Genomic DNA, 17,216 nt, shown 5'->3' with positions numbered 1-17,216 from the left:
TCGAGTCACCGCTGACGGGCTTAAACCATTTATTTTTTGTTTCCCATTGCTTGTTACAGCTGCACAGTCTTTTCTTTTTTGCAGGTTTATCCATATTTGCATATGCCAAATCGACCGAACAACACCAGGCGATACTGAAACTTTTTATTTTGGCAGGATTGGCAAAATATAGCGCACAACTGATGCGCATAAGTGGGCATGAGTGGATGACAGGTAAATCACTCATACGTGGCATCGACAGCACATGCAACACACGCGCAAGCTGTTGTATCAGATCTAGGATCTGTCTGTAAGTGTGCTCTCTGGTGATTACAGAGTACAGATGCTCAACTTACGATGCATCGACTTACGACATTTTGACTTTACGATGTTGCAAAAGCGATACACATTCAGTAGAAACATTACTTCAAATTTTGAATTTTTATCTTTTCGACCAGGCGTGCAACTGATGCACGTAAAGTGCCAGGACGTCAATCAAGTCATCAAGTCCGGGGCAATTCGTTGACTGACGTGGCCGTGGCTGGGTGAATGATGAGTTGGCCAGGGTGCTGAACTGCACACAAAGCCCAGTCGGCGGGCCAGCTGAGGAGTTTTGGTCCGGGCCGCGTGACGTCGCTCACAAAGTCCGGCGCCCAGGCCAAAACCTCTCAGCTGGCCCGTGGGCTGGGCTTTGTGTTCTGCTGCACGGAAAGTCCAGCACCCCATCCAACTCATAAACTGATGATTGGCCATGAGAAGGAGGGGTGGAGGTGTTGGCGGTAAGCGAAGGTCGGACAGCTGGCCGATGGGACCACGGGCGAGGCGCTGCTGCTGCACTCCATGGGCTGCACTATGTCGGGACGTGTGAGGCGGGCCCGAACGCGGAGCTCCGACCCGATAGTCCCCTCGACCCTAGTAGTAGCAGTCAAATACGGGACAAGGGCTGTCCCGTATGGGACAAACCAATTGAGCCCAATATACGGGATGTCCTGGCTAATACGGGACCATTGGCAACCCTAGGTGGGACGTGTTGATGGGACACGTTGGCCGGTGTGGGCCAAAGGACCTGTTTCCACACTGTAAGACTCTATCATGCTATTCAATTTTTTTTGTAATGTGATATCAAGTATTATATATTTGTATAATATTGTTTTCACTTCCCCAGTTCAGACAAAGCATTAACTTTCGTTTTAGTCTTTCACGTTGACAGTTTCGAGGTTTCGAGTGTGCATTTTCTGGTTAATCGTCTTCTTTTGTCTACATGTAGAAAACAGGATTTGAATTATCTCTTTTAAAAAAATAAGATTGTCCAAAAAAATCGCAAAATGACTTTCTTACAATATGTATTTGAGGAACGATTAGGCTGCATGGTAACTTCCACTTTCAGACCTCTCGGTGCGGTACAAGACTTCAACTCCCAGCACCCTCCGCACATGTTGCGCCGAAGCCCCGGATGCCGGTGACATGTTTACATCTGGAAGGGAGTAGCGGAGAACTGTAAGTGGTTGAACGAAACATGGATACAGTTTTCTCAGTACACATATCATTCGCTTTGCGAGTAGGGGCATAGCATGCCAACAGGTACTAACATTTATTTGGAATGAGAAGGTGGGAATGGTTGTTATTGGAAGATGCCTCATGCATTCAGCTCACCAACCCTCCCCCTCCTTCCTCCCCGGGTGATCAGAGAGGTGGCCCATATCATTTGGCCCATAGGGTGCTGGCGGCAGGCGGAGTGGGAGATGTTTGTGACCCGCGTTTGTAACGCCGCTTTCCATTTCTAGAACGTTTTCAGATGTCGCCGGGTTCCAATTCTGGATTGTTTGCAACGCCGTGTTCGATTTGGTGATTGTGGGAACAGTCGACGCGTTCCATTCTGGAGCGTTGCAAACAATCGCGTCGCTCCAATTCTAGAATGCTGCAACAATTCGCCGCCTCCCTGTTCTAAATTGTTTGCAGCAGTCGCCGCCTGTCCAGAGGGCAGGCCGGGAGTCCCAGCGCCGTTTGATCTACCAACCTTCACCTTCAGAAACGTCAGGCCGTACACCGGCCGTGCGTGGTCAGCATAATCTTTGGTCACGGCCGTGCAATTACATTCCATCGTCTTAACTAGAGATCTTTATTCTTAACTAGAAGTCGATTAGGAAGAAACCTCCCCATTAACTTTGGAAAAGACCCATCAATTTCAAGGACCAATCCACCACTAACCCGGCCTCAAAGTGAAAGTCACGCGTGATTACAATTTATAAACATCTTCAAGGATGCATTTGTACTTGCCACTTTAACGTTAGAAACAGTTTTACTTCTCATTTGCACGCAGTTGAGAGCAAAGATTGGTTGAGAGTGTCTGAGGACGTTCCTGATCCCTGGGTTTGATTTGTTACTGGAGAATAACTTAATGCATAATTTCAACATAGTGATGACAAACGGTAGTAATTTAAAAATTAGTCTTTATTGTTATTTTCCCATTCCTTATTAACTTTTATTGTTTTAAACTTTCTTGTAAATTAATGTATTTAATTGACATCAGTCTAAAGGCATTTGGTATTTTATTACAATGTAAATTTGCAGAGTTACACCCCCCACGAGTTCAGAATTGATACGGTTGCTGGCAACTGCATGCTTCCAGCGTTAGAACACATGTTCAATGTCTCCTGGTTTATATTAAGCTCACCGTGTTTTGTTTTGGGTCATTTATAAAATTTAATGGTCCACGATTTTCCCATTGGAATATTACTCCAGTAAATTAACGTTAGCCCTTTCTTTGTTGTAGATGTGTGACTTAATTAATTGTTGACACATCTCTTGCTTTATTGGTGGTGGATATTACTTTGTTTTTGTGCCTGGTGAAATGTAATATATTAGTGGGATTTGAATGTTTTACAATTATGTTCCTGTCATCCATCTGTTTAACTTGTTCAAGTCCCCTTGAATACAATCTAATTTCAGATCATGATGGGCTTCAAACTGAATTCATTTGTCAAAATAGAAATGACACACTGAAACATGAGAACGATTATGGAAACAATCTAGAAATTGTTAAATTACGATAAATAGTACCAGAGAAGTCTAGAAAATGATACTAGTAGACTTACTACTAAAATGTTCTTCTAGTACGATATGTTTTTAAGTTCAGTTTGGGAAGAAGTAAGAATTCTCAATGGCAACTTTATAGGACCTTTGTGAGGTTGCATTAGGAGTATTGTGTGCAGCTCTGGTTGCCCCATTAGGAAGGATGTGATGCTTTGGAAAGGGTGCAGAGAAGGTTTACCAGTATGGTTACTGGATCAGGGGGTATTACCTGCGGGGAGAGGTTGGACAGGATGTGGATTGTTTTCTCTAGGATGTCGGAGGTTGTAGGGACATCTGATAGAAGAATATACAATTACGAGGCATAAATAGGGTTGACAATTGGTATCTTTTCCCCATGATGGAAAGATCAAATACCAGCGGGCTTAGCTTTAAGTTGAGAGGGGCAGAGTTTAAGGAGATGTGCAGGACAAGTGTTTTTAATCCGCAGTAATTCCTCAAGTAGGCATGCAGTGCATCAGGGATGTACGTTAGCGGACAAATCTGAACAGTGTTTCTTATGTGTTTCTTGAAACTCCTCCAGGTATACATTTCATACAATTGTCAAAGTATATAGCAAAGAAAACAACCAGCTTTCATTATGAAATTATCATTATCAGCTTTCTATTATGTCACGCTTCACAGAAAAATGCTGTTTGGGTTCATCCTACTTCTCAGCTCCTGATCCATAACCACATTAGGTTTGGACATTTTTTTTCCTTCTGCCCCATTTCGAAGAATGATACTAACCCCTGTTAATTTAGACTTTTTTCGATGCAGCATGGAAACAGGCCCCTCGGCCCACTGAGTTCATGCCAACCAGCGATCACCCAGTACACTAGTTCTATCCTACACACACTATGGACAATTTACAACTAAGAGAAGCCAATTAGCCTACAAATGTGTACGTCTGGAATGTGGGAGGGAACCGGAGCATTCGGGGAAAAAAACCACATGGTCACAGGGAGAACCCACAAACTCCGTCCAGCCAGCACTCGTAGTCAGGATCAAACCTGGGTCTCTGATGTTGTAAAGCAGCAACTCTCCCACTGCGTCACTGTGCTGCCTCAACTCTGTTAGCATAAAAATACATTATTTTCTATTCACTTGCCTGGGCCTCATTATTGTAAATCATTGAATACAATCTTGATGGCCTTTGTTGCAAAATAAACAACCTAAGTAAAACCGGAGATCCCAGACAATAAACCTTTCCCAGCTTTGGCAACATTCTGAAAGTCTGCATTCTCTCTAGTATCATGACCTTCCTACAGAATGCTAACCAATATTGTACATGGTGCATGTGCAGGAAGGAACTGCAGATGCTGGTTTAGACCGAAGTTAGATTCAAAATGCTGGAGTAACTTAGTGGGACAGGCAGCATTTCTGGAGAGAAGGAGTGGGTGATGTTTCGGGTTGAGACCCTTCTTCAGACTGGTCTGGGGAAAGGGAAACGAGAGATATGGACAGTGATGTAGAGAGAGATATAGAACAAATGAATATGTAAAAAAGGATAATGATGACAACTAGTCATTGCTAGTTGTTTGCTTGGTGAGAATGGGAACCTGATGTGACTTGGGTGGGGGAGGGATGGAGAGAGAGGGAGTGCAGTGGTTACTCTCTAACTTCAAGTAATCCCTGCACTTTCTCTCTCTCCACCCCTCCCCCACCCAAGTCACGCCAGGTTCCCATTCTCGCCGAGCAAATGGCTAACAATGGCCTGTTTCCTTTATCATTGTTACTTTTTTGCATATCTTTCATTCATTTGTTCTATATCACTGTCCATATCTCTCGTTTCCCTTTCCCCTGACTAGTCTGAATAAGGGTAACGACCCAAAATGTCACCCATTCCTTCTCTCCAGAGATGCTGCCTGGCCCACTGAGTAACTCCAGTATTTTGTGTCTCCTTGTACACGGTGCCATTCTGTGCAATTTTAGGAGGGTCTCTGGTTATATGTTCTATGTATTTGCCTATATGACAAATATCTCATATGCCAACTTAGCTACCATTTCTATTGTCCTGTCTGAACAAGGGTCCCGACCCGAAACGTCACCCATTCAGTTCCTCCAGAAATGCTGCTGAGTGACTCCAATACTTTGTGTCCCTGTTTCTATGGTCCTGCTATCTTTTGGAATCTTTGGAGTTGCAAATCAAGAACCTTCTGCTTCTTAATATCTTGTTTATTGTTGGATACTTCACATTTTGCCCTCTGAAAATGCTTCACTTCACCTTACCACTGAACCGATTCTTTGATTATATTAGTGCAACTTCCATTTTCGATCCTCTTGTATCCTACGACATGCTGAAAATATTGTGAAAATTGATTTATTTATAAGTTAGACAAGGGTAAAATCTAAGTTTAAAATTGCTTGATGCTGCTATGTGTCATACTTCAACATTTAGAAACAAATCTAATTTTGGTGTCATTTCAGAATATTTTTTAATTTCAGAATATCTTTTCACTTTTCTAACTATATAGCTCTACAACATTGAAAGATCATTCCATTCAGCCCTGTTCATTAGCCCCATTTCTCCATTTGCTTTATATATTTACCTTTTGTTTTCCACCTAATTGGTGTGCAGGTTTTAAGCCCTCCCTCTTGGTGGGCATGTTTTACTTCAGCAAATTTGTTTATAGTTATATTTCTATCTCTCTCACTTTGCAATAATTTAAATGCTGAACATTTCCTTTAAGTGACCAAGTCTTTCCGCTCCCATCAAAACAAACTGTATTAAATGTTGTCCTAACCTTCAGTGCTCCATTATAAATAGCAGCTGTATCTCATGTGTCTCCTCATGACTGTTGTTTCCCATTCTTGGCATCATCTTGGTGCATCTATGCTGAATGCGCTTGAATCTGCTATGTATAAAGTATCATGCAGAACTGCTCACTGGTTTAATGTGGCCTAACCAATGTTTTGTAGAAGTTTCATTACATTTTCACTCCAATATTCTACGACCAATTTATTAGACTCAAAATGCCCATGGCATTTTTATGGCTTTCTTTATAGTCATCCAGACTTTTGGGCTTATGTGTTTGAACTTAGATTTTTCTGTTCATTCATTAACTTCAGTTACTGAAAAGATTAACAGTTTACGTCAACTCATAATTTAATATCTGGATTCAAATGGTTTATTTTAAACATAAGCTCTGCTCTTGTGACTTATTTCATCAGCTGCTTATGACTAAATTACAGCCTTTATTGGCCATAATTCTATGTGCGGTAAAAATTCTGTTATTTCCACAAGAAACATAAGGAGGTTCAGATTTGAAAGGAGATGATCATTAAAAAACAGAATATATGTAAATTTGAGAGCAATATTCATTTTTTTTTAAGATCGTGAACTAATGTGACCTGCAGGGCTGTACTAATCGCAACCTATCGTATCGTTTTACATGTGTAAAGGGTGGTAAGACTTTTTTGGGTACTTTGGGATGTGTGTAACACTAATCAGGTTTTATTGGGTATCCCAATTGTCTTTGCACATCACGAGTCGCATAAGACTGGATTGTCCAAGTTAAGGCCTTGTCTTCTACTTGTGGTTGCAGTGTGTACCACCTAGTGATGAACAGTGCAAGGAGGTGTCGTGACTGACCATCGCTTAAGCTGAACCCGTTGGACTAAATATCGAATTATCCAACTTTAGGTAACTCACTCGTTCTTCCTGTTCTGTATACAACTGGCCATTTCTACCTATCTGCGTATGCGCTCTGTTTTTCCCTGTTTGTGTAGTTGGGCATGCTGGCCATAGTCCACAGTTGTACTATACAACACATTACACAGATCAAGTACCATGATCTGATTTTAACTGCTTCATTTACTCCTTTGGACTCGCCCTGTTAGAAGTATTCTATTTGTTCTATGTTATTCCATTTGTTCTGTGTAGCCCTCTCCCACCTTTCCTGCTACTGGAAACTACTTTGTTTTCTCTCTTAGTTTGGATGAAGGGTCCTGAACTCGAAATGTTAGCTGTTTCTCTTTCCCTGCTAAATGTTTCCAAATATAGTTTGTGTTTATTTCAGATTTCCAGTGTTGTTAACTTTTTTATTAATAGAAGCCCATGTTTACACTTGAATGCCAAACCCCCATGAAATGTGGCATGATTACTATCAGAGAAGTGAGGTCCCAAGCAGTGCAGAAGATACCTCAGAGAGACAGACACATCCCTGAGTATTGATTAGCGGGAAAATCACATTAGTATGATCCTAGTTGAAAATCTCAACCAAGATATAGTGGGTGGGTTGTGTAGAGTGGAGAATAATTTTGTGGAAAATATTACCTCAACCAAATTTTGCTGCTTAACATGACTGATGTTCTGGCGACAAATGGTATTCTAGTTACTGACATATACTTGTCAGCTGTTATTTCCTCCCCTTCCCCAACAATTCTTCAGAGTTGAACTGCACACAGGCCAACGTCTTCAGTCTGAAGAAGGGTCTCGACCCGAAACGTCACGCATTCCTTATCCAGAGATGCTGCCTATCCCGCTGAGTTACTCCAACATTTTGTGTCTATCTTCGGTTTAAACCAGCATCTACAGTTCCTTCCTACACAGGCCAACAAGACAGTTTAAGATACAAGCTTGATGTCAACGATTTTAAATATGCATAGATTTCAATCACAGCATTTTCAGTAGAATTTTGATTTATTTAACTTTATTATCTACAAGATTAAATAACGCAGTTCAGAAATAAACACGTAAATGGGATTTCTCCTTGGAAAACATTGAACTACCTTCTTTACTGTGCAGATTTCTATTGCAAGTTTTGTATATGTTAAAAAAACATTTAATGTTATCTCAGCATTAATGTTATCTCACACACAAGGAAACATTAGCTCACCAGATATGGCATTACAACATACTTTGCTGACCATTTGTCTCCAACCCTTTTTCCTGATCATGAATAGAGACTTCCCAATACAAAGTAGGAGAGAGTTTTCAAATGCTGACGTAGGTTAATGATTCAGATTCAGATTCAATTTTAATTGTCATTGTCAGTGTACAGTACAGAGACAACGAAATGCAACAGAGACAACGAAATGCAACAGAGACGACAAAATGCTCAATTTTCTCAATTTTACTCAAAGTTACTCAATTTTCGTAATATTTAGTGAAAGAGCATTAAGCCCCTGTCCCACTTAGGAGACCTAAACAGCAACCTCTGGTGACCTTGCACGGCACCCAAAAAAAAAATCAAGGTCGAGGTACCCTGCAACCTCCTACCACCTCCCACACATACGTTGAAAACCTTCCTCGACTATGAAGAAAACCGGCTTTGACTAAATAATTATCGATTTTTAAAATGGCATCCTATTTTTAGCCGAGGCCAGTTTTAAACATGATGAAAAAATAGCAGCAACCTAGATGAAGCCTCGACCACGCGGAAACCACTTTCGACCATTAGGGAGAGTGACCAAAACCTCCGGTGCCCTCATGGGAACCTTGGGTGGCGGGCAAGGTCACCAGAGGTTGCTGTTTAGGTCTACTAAAGGGCTTTACTAACTTATCATGATGTGGAATCTTTGGTTTTTCATCCATATTGGTCTTTACAATTTAGAGATACAGAGCGAAAACAGGCCATTCAGCCCACGAAGTCTGCGCCGACCAGCGGCCACCCACACTTTAGCACTATCCGACACACTAGGGACAATTTACAATTTTACCAAACCCAATTAATCTACAAAAATGTCGCTTTGGTGTGTGGGAGGAAAGCGGAGCACCCGGAGAAAGTCCATGCAGTTACAGGGAGAACAAACCGTACAAACTCCATTTGGACAGCACGGTAGTCAGTATCGAACCCGGGTCTCTGACTTTGTTAGGCTGTGCCACTGTGCCGCTCCACTGGGGGGCTGTTTTGGGTCCCATGGGAAGGATGCGCTCGTGTTGGAAGAGGTTTACGAGAATGATTCCAGAAATTATTGGGTTAATAAATGATGAGCTTTTGATGGCACTGGGCCTGTACTCGCTGGAGTTTAGAAAAATGAGGGGGGACCTCATTGAAACCAAATAGTGAATGGCCTGGATAGAGTGGATGTGGAGAGGATGTTTCCATTAGTGGGTCTAAGACCAGAGGTCATAGCCTCAGAATAAAAGGATGTAGCTTTAAAATGGAGATAGAGAGGAATTTATTTAGTCAGAAGATGGCAAATCTGTGGAATTCATTGCCACAATATTCTGTGGAGGCCAATGGGTACATTTAAGTTGGAGATGAACAGATTCTTGATTAGTACGGGTGTCAGCCAGTTATGGGAGAAGACAGGAGAATGGGGTTCAGAGGGAAAGATAGAACAGCTATGATTGAATGGTGTAGTAGACTTGATGGTCCGAATGGCCTAATTCTGCTCCTATAACTTATGAACTTTTGAATCTATGCACCAGGGTAATGTACAGTACTAATTAACCCAGCAGCATTTGGGATTTGTGAGGAAACCGGAGCACCCAAAGGAAACCAACAGTATCTTGTCAACTGTCAAAACCCGTTGAATATATTTTTTAAGTTAATTTGTTTCACTTTCTGCTTTCTTAAAAATCCAGTGAATTTACAATTTTTCCTTATTGTCATTTGTACAGTGAAAAACTTTGTTTTACATGTTTTTTGTTTAGGTTGGATAATACTATACATAAATACAGCCATCAAAATCGTATAATTGATGGAGCAAACGGGAACTTACAGAGTGCGGAATGTAGTTCTCAGCATTGTGCATTATTCCACAGACAAAGTACAATGTCTGCAATAGGGGAGGTCTGAATTGGACAGCACTCCAGCTGAGGACTGTTCAGAAACCAAATAACAGAGAGGAAGAATATATTTTTTAATGCATATTATTAGCGGGATTTGAACGTAAATAGTTGCTTGAAAAATGCTTATTATGTTAGTTTATAGTCCTACAGTGTGGAAACAGGCCCTTCGGCCTAACTTGCCCACACCGACCAACATGTCCTAACTTAACGAGTCCCACCTGCCTGCACTTGGCCATATCCCTCTAAATCTGTCTAATCCATGTACCTGTCTGAATGTTTTTTAAATGCTGCCATAGTACTTGCCTCAACTACCTCCTCTGGCAGCTCATCACATACACCAACCACCCTTTGTATGGAAAATTTACCCCTCAGGTTCCCATTAAATCTTTCCCCCCTCACCTTATACCTATGTGGTCTGGTTCTTGATTCCTTTACTCTGGGCAAGAGAATCTGTACATCAACCCGATCTATTCCTCTCATGTACGTCTCTGCAAGACCACCCTTCATCTTCCTGCACTCCAAGGAATAGAATCCTAGCCTGTTTAACCTCCTCCTATAGCTCAGGCCCTTATGCCCTGGCACCATCCTCATAAATCTTCTTTGCACCCTTTCCAACCTAACATCTTACCCATAACATGATGCCCAGAACTGAACACGATACTCTAAATGAGGCCTCACCAACGTCTTATATAAATGCAACATGACCTCCCAACTTGTATACTCAATAATCTGACTGATGAAGGCCAACGTGCCAAAAGCCTTTTTGAGCACCCTGTCTATCTGTGGTGCCACTTTCAACTAACTATGTACCTGCACTCCTAGATCCCTCTGCTCTACAACACTACCCAGAGCCCTGCCATTCACTATGGTCCTGTCCATGTTAGTCTTCCCAAAATGCAACACCTCGCATTTCTCAGTAGTAAACTCCATTCCTTTGCCATCTGCCTATCCGATCAAGTTCCTGCTGCTATCTTTGACAACCGTTTGATTGGTTTCCATTTGATTACAATCTATTTGCATCTTCTTAAAATATTTTGAAAGATTAAATCAAAGGTTTTTAATCGTACTTCATATTGTTTTAATTTTAGAAGCTTAAATTATTAGGCCCCAACATCCTTGATTCAGCTTTAACCGTTTTCAAATGACAAAATATTACATTGACAAGAACTTATTGTGGCTGTTAAATATTGAGTTTCACATAAAACGATTAAAAATGCAAACACTTTCAGGCATGTTTTACAAAGGAGAAATTTTAACGATCATCCTTGAAAACTGTATTGGAATACTGATTTTGTATTTTTTTAATGAAAAGGTTATAATGCCAGTGAAACAAGAAGCAATATCTCATAACCAAGAAGTTCCTATGTTCAGCTGTGTCCCCTAAAATATGATCCATGTTAAATGTGATCATATTGATCATTATGTTTTATATCTTATAATACATTCTAGCACTAATTAATTATGTTTGTGTAGATTATTTGTAGCTACCTCATATTTTGAGCAGTTTGGTAAATAAAATATTAAAGTGTTAATTTAATATGATCCTGCGTTTTTATTTTTTCTCTTTGTCAACAATTTGAATTTTTATGATGTGAATGGAATAGAAAACAGGTTAAATGGTTATTTTGATTGGCTGAGCATTGTTCCAGATTTGTTTTTATTCTGCATGCCTTTTGAAGCTTACATTATTCATAATTGTGTTTTTAACATCTTCAACTTTCATAATTGCGTTTTTAACATCTTCGTTATTTAGAAGAACAATTCTTAATTTAACCCTTGAAAACCTTTGAATTTAGCTTTACCAATTTTTTTGTTTTATTTCTGGGCAGTCAATATTAAAAATATGAACTTCTGGTTGGAAGAAATGGATCGGCAACCAGACTGGTTAAAGATGGAAAAGGAAGACTGCTTACCTTTTGAAATTGGTTCGATTCTGTTTGCTCCCACAAAATTGAACAAAAAAACCTATAGTGAAAACCCTATAATATATAGTGGTATACAAATTTGGAAACAATTAAAAAAGACTTTAAAATTGGATAATTTATCACTTTTGTAAACAACCCTTTATTTAAACCTTCTGTGTTGGATAAAGGTTTTACACAATGGAAAAATTATGGAATTAAAAAGATGGGACATCTCTATAGGAAAGGCACCTTTCTTTCATTTCAGGAGTTACAACAGACTTATGGACTCCACTCAAATGACTTTTTCAGATATTTACAGCTTGGAGATTATGTTAAAACAAATACACAAGATTATAGAACTAGAGATCCAGAAACTCTTGATGAATGTTTGAATAAACATCCTAATACAGAAAATTAATATCTCATATTTATAATACCCTCTTAGATAGAGAGGTTCCACCGACGGAATTATATAGACAAACATGGGAAAATGAATTAGGCCAACCTATAATGAAAGATATTTGGGACGAAAGTTTACAACATATACATCAATGCTCGTTAAATGCCAGACATTCTTTAATACAATTTAAAGTATTACATAGACTACATTACTCTAAAACAAAATTAAATAGAATCTTCCCACATATCTCTCCTATTTGTGATAAATGTCAGGACTTAGAGGCTAATTTAGTCATACATTTGTAAACTGTATAAAAAAAATAATAAAAAAAAATTCTGGACGGATATTTTTAGAATAATTTCTGAAGTTGCCACCACCCAATTAGATCCCGATTCAAAACTAATAATACTAGGAATATCAGCACAAAGTCTAAGACTTACAACAAGCCAAAGAAACTTTCTTGACTATACTATAATAACTGGGGAAAAAATTAATACTATAATTTTGGAAAGGTCCTATAACCCCCACAATTAAAATGTGGATTATGGAAATGTCGGAGACCTTACATTTGGAAAGAACTAGACTTGCCTTAATTGACATACAAGAATTATTTGTTAGAATATGGTCCCCATTTATTGACTTTTTGAAGGGGTAAATTGGTCCAGCACGGGAATCTGACTGAAGCTGGAACTCGGGATTAGATGAATAGTTATGCTTTATAACCTATGGACCGATCTCCAATGTTGTATTATTGGTAAATTACTCCACTCTTTGTCATGCTTTTATTTTTCTTTCTTACTTTCTATCTATTAAAAAACAAAACAAATAGAAGCAGAGTCAAGATATAACTGATAAAGGAGGACCACTACTATTTTGATAGCTGTATCTCCATCTATTAGCAACGTATGCCTGATATACATGAAATGTTTTTATTATGATATGTACTTGCTTCTAATAAAAATATTATTTAAAAAAAAAACTTATAATAAAAGAAAACATTTGAATTAGTGCAATCTTTGCATTTCACACAGTTCCTTGGAACCTGCAATGTAATTCTGTCTTCTGTGTACTCTAAATATAACATGCTTATTTATGTACTGACAAGTCTTGAGCTTTTAAATTAGGGAATCGTTGCAGTTATTATTGATGGTAATCCATGTGACCTTTGTACAGCATGACAAGGATTAAGTAATTACTAAAACAGATGTTCAGAATATTCTGGATTTGGGGAGAAGGAAAAGCAACCATTGCCTACATACTATATCCTTTCTGAACTTATTTAGTTTGTGATTATTAATGAAGAACTACTTGTGGAATTAACACAACCTAAGGTGACTTTGCATAACATAGACACCAATTCCAGATGAAAGTCCCCACATAGAACAGAAAACTCTGGGCATATCTCTCACTTTTCCCATTCTGTTCATTGTTTACCTGAGATATCTCCTACTTTGATATCTTGTGCGCCTAATTTATTTACTACTTTTAACTCGCTGTTATTGATAATTTGCTGACTTTCACATGATTGTCTTAATTTTGGATTAGAGTTAATATTAAATTATTTGCTTTGGATAGAGTGAATGTGGAGAGGATGTTTCCACTAGTAGGAGAATCAAGGACCAGAGGCCAGAATAAAAGGACGTACCTTTAGAAAGAGGGGTGTGAATCTGTGGAATTCATTGCCACTGATGACTGATGAAGGCTATGGATATTTTAAAGGTGGAGATTGACAGATTTTTGATTAGTAGCCTTGCAGGGATTATGGGGAGAATTGGGTTGATAGGGAGTGATAGATCAGCTATAATGAATGGTGGAATAGACTTGATGGGCCGAGTGGTGTAATTCTGCCCCTAGAACATATGAACTTTTGTGTCGGAAGGAACTGCAAATGCTGGTTTAAACCGAAGATAGACACAAAAAGCTGAAGTAGCTCAGCGGGACAGGCAGCATCTCTAGAGAGAAGGAATGAGTGACGTTTCAGGTCGAGACCCTTCTTCGGACTATGAACTTTTGTGATAGACTCCCAGTTACATTGGTAAAACAGAACCATTCCTTGGTTCAATGCAGAATAACCCAAAAAAAAGAAACATTATCCAATCGGCTCATGCAATATTGTATGTTTTTTATTATATAAATGAGTGTGAGCAGCAACTGCTCCGATGATCTCACTTTAGAAAGGCAAGACAATTTGTTAATTGCAGACAGAGCTGATACTCTACAACTGGATTTCCACCAAGCAGTTTGTAGAGCAGTAACAAGTCATGCTTCTGAAGTATTTTTCAATTGTGCTATTTAGAAAATGTGCATGAGAATAAACTGGTTAGCAGCACAGTTGAAAATTCAGATATCTTGTAACATTCTGAGTGTTCTAGTTTAGCAAACAATGAAACTTGTTTTTTAATATGTTTTGAAAATAAAGGACAAATTTTACTTTTGTCATAATAGCCATTTTTTTTGTGTGCTTAACTCACACAGGAGTACGCTACATAAATCTGAATGAAGTGAGACACGTACGTGTTGAGCGAAAAGAAGGCATCTGCTGAGCTGGGGATACCCAAGTTAACCTCAATGTATCCCATGTTAACAGCATTGAGTATGTTTTATTACATTTGCCTGCGGCGTAGAGCCCGATCTGGAACAAGAGGAGAAATAATGAATAGCCGCCGAGCTATTGAGTCAAACAATCGCATCCTACCTCTCAGTGTTGAGCTGGTGCAGCATGTCAAAGAGGTGGTGGACTTCAGTTCTCAGTATGGGAGTGAGAACAGCTTGTCCTACACAATGTGGAATTTGTCTGGACTGCCCAATGTCTACCCAAGTTCCGGGGATTTCACTCAGTCGGCTGTGTTTCGGACTTATGGAAGATGGTGGGAAAAGTGTCCAGGTTCCCCTCAGCCATTCAGGAGGATACCTCGTACTTTTCAGAGCCAGGACTATGTCGAGCTAATATTTGAAGAGGCGGTGTATCCAACGGCTATTGATGTGTTGGAGACATATCACCCTGGAGCCATTGTCAGGATCCTGGCTTGCTCAGCAAATCCTTATTCACAGACCCCTCCATCGGAAGTTAGGTAAAGATAGATTCAAGAATTTTGACAACTGTTTAAACTTTTGTGTGCTTTAACCATGTGTAACATTACTCCACAATACATTGGTCACAGATTCAGTTGTGGAAAGCCAAAAGTAGAATCCCTCTATACATTCCTTTTGAACTTTCCTGCGAATGACCAGCATTAATTGTTTCAAGTGACAAACTGAATGCTAGTTCACACCAAGAGTCGTAAATTATCATATTTTATAAGAAATTGGACATTAGTTTTTAAATTTCACTGCTCTTCATTGTGTATGTGACGAATAAATCTGACTATTGACTATTGAAATTATAATCCTTCCATTACGTTCAAAATCCTCTCTTCCATTGATTCTATACAAACAGGCATTCTATACCCACATGTTTAAAATACCCATTTCTGTTTGCCCAACCCATTCATTTTCAGTGAATGTAATAGAACTAATTGTGCCCATGATTGGATTGTTTAATTAGATTAAATTGACTGAGAGCATAATCAAAGCGAAAATATATAAATTTACAACTATGCAGTTAAGGGAGGATAATTAGCTTTCCATTGAAGCTGCTGCCTAACTGTCAGAAGAAACAATGTTGAGTTTGTTTTGTTTGTCTGAGATATTAATATTGTTGCTTTTTTACTATTATCAAATACAAGTTCTGATAACGTTATGATAAAGTTCTTGTTGCTGCTATATAAGACTGAGTATTGTACTGAATAGAATTCTTAGAATTCACATGTTAAAGTAAGTAGAACTTGCATTCCATTTAACTTTATTATGATAACAAGTAAATATGTTTATGGTGGAGAAATGTTTCTACCTTGCCTTTCATTTTAGCATAATGTTTATGAAACACATTTTGTTTTCTGCAGCTTTGATTTTAAACATTCCTACTGAGTGCAGATGAAGAGTGACTCTGAATATGATGTTTTGTAAACATAAAAACTCTTAATTTTTCTGATCTGGAACTTTTAGGAGCTTTTACTGCAGGTTTTATCGTGCTTTGACCAAATCCAAAACAACTGCAGGGTTAATCTTGGGAGGTATTTGCTGAGATTGATAGCATATGATCTTGAATCAACATTTCTGAATGCTGCTAGAAAATTATACCAAAGATAGACACAAAACGCTGGAGTAACTCAGCGGGACAGGCAGCAATTTGGAGAGAAGAAATGGATGATGTTTCGGGGTGAGACCCTTCTTCAGACTACCCTTCTCCCCAGAGAAGCTGTCTGTCCTGCTGAGTTACTCCAGCATTTTGTGTCTACGGGTTAAACCAGCATCTGCAGTTCCTTCCTATACAAAATTATACCAGTTCGCCATCATAGTATGTAGAAGAGTACAGCATAAGAACAGGTCCTTCAGCCCACAATATTGGTGATGAACATGATGCCAAAACTATTACTTATTCACCTGCACAGAGTCATTAGTTTATTGTTGCATGTACTGAGGTACAGTTGTTGTGCGCTAACCAATCAATGGAAAGACAATACATGATTACAAACAAGCCATCCACATGATAAAGGGAATAAGGGAATATCGTGTGGCATAGGAGTGCATTATAGACCGCCTAATGGGGAGCGAGAATTGGAAGAGCAAATATGTAAGGAGATAGCAGATATTAGTAGTAAGCACAAGGTAGTGATTGTGGGAGATTTCAATTTTCCACACATTCTGTAAAAGGGCTGGATGGTTTAGAGTTTGTAAAATGTGTGCAGGATAGTTTTTTGCAGCAATACATAGAGGTACCTACTAGAGAAGGGGCAGTGCGCGAGCTCCTGTTAGGAAATGAGACAGGTCAGGTGGCAGAGGTATGTGTTGGGGAGCACTTCGAGTCCAGTGATCACAATACCATTAGTTTCAATATAATTATGGAGAAGGTCAGAACTGGACCAAGGGTTGAGATTTTTGATTGGAGAAAGGCTAACTTTGAGGAGATGCGAAAGGATTTAAAAGGAGTGAATTGGGACATTTTGTTTTATGGGAAGGATGTAGTAGAGAAATGGAGGACATTTAAAGGTGAAATTTTAAGAGTACAGAATCTTTATGTCCC

The 17,216-nt window shown here is 39.2% G+C and overlaps 1 protein-coding gene across 6 annotated transcripts in view; it reads left to right on the top strand.

Annotated features, from left to right (window-relative positions):
* The first annotated feature begins 1,414 nt into the window (after positions 1–1,414).
* fbxl4 (F-box and leucine-rich repeat protein 4) overlaps positions 1,415–17,216 on the top strand; it is a 94,024-nt gene continuing 78,222 nt past the window's right edge. The window contains exons 1-3 of one of the 6 annotated variants that reach the window (XM_055635864.1): positions 1,415–1,476; positions 6,597–6,694; positions 14,570–15,165. In XM_055635864.1, the coding sequence (XP_055491839.1) occupies positions 14,663–15,165 (503 nt within the window). In that variant the 5' untranslated portion in view covers positions 1,415–1,476; positions 6,597–6,694; positions 14,570–14,662. Of the gene's footprint in view, positions 1,561–1,905; positions 2,039–2,076; positions 2,409–6,596; positions 6,695–14,569; positions 15,166–17,216 lie in introns of those variants that run through there. The other 5 variants (XM_055635863.1, XM_055635866.1, XM_055635865.1 and 2 more) reach the window with 5 other exon arrangements.

The sequence above is a fragment of the Leucoraja erinacea genome, chromosome 5, assembly GCF_028641065.1.
Source record: "Leucoraja erinacea ecotype New England chromosome 5, Leri_hhj_1, whole genome shotgun sequence".
Lineage (NCBI taxonomy): Eukaryota > Metazoa > Chordata > Chondrichthyes > Rajiformes > Rajidae > Leucoraja > Leucoraja erinaceus.
Note: the sequence above shows the minus strand (reverse complement) of the source record. Positions and strands in the feature narration are given on the sequence as shown.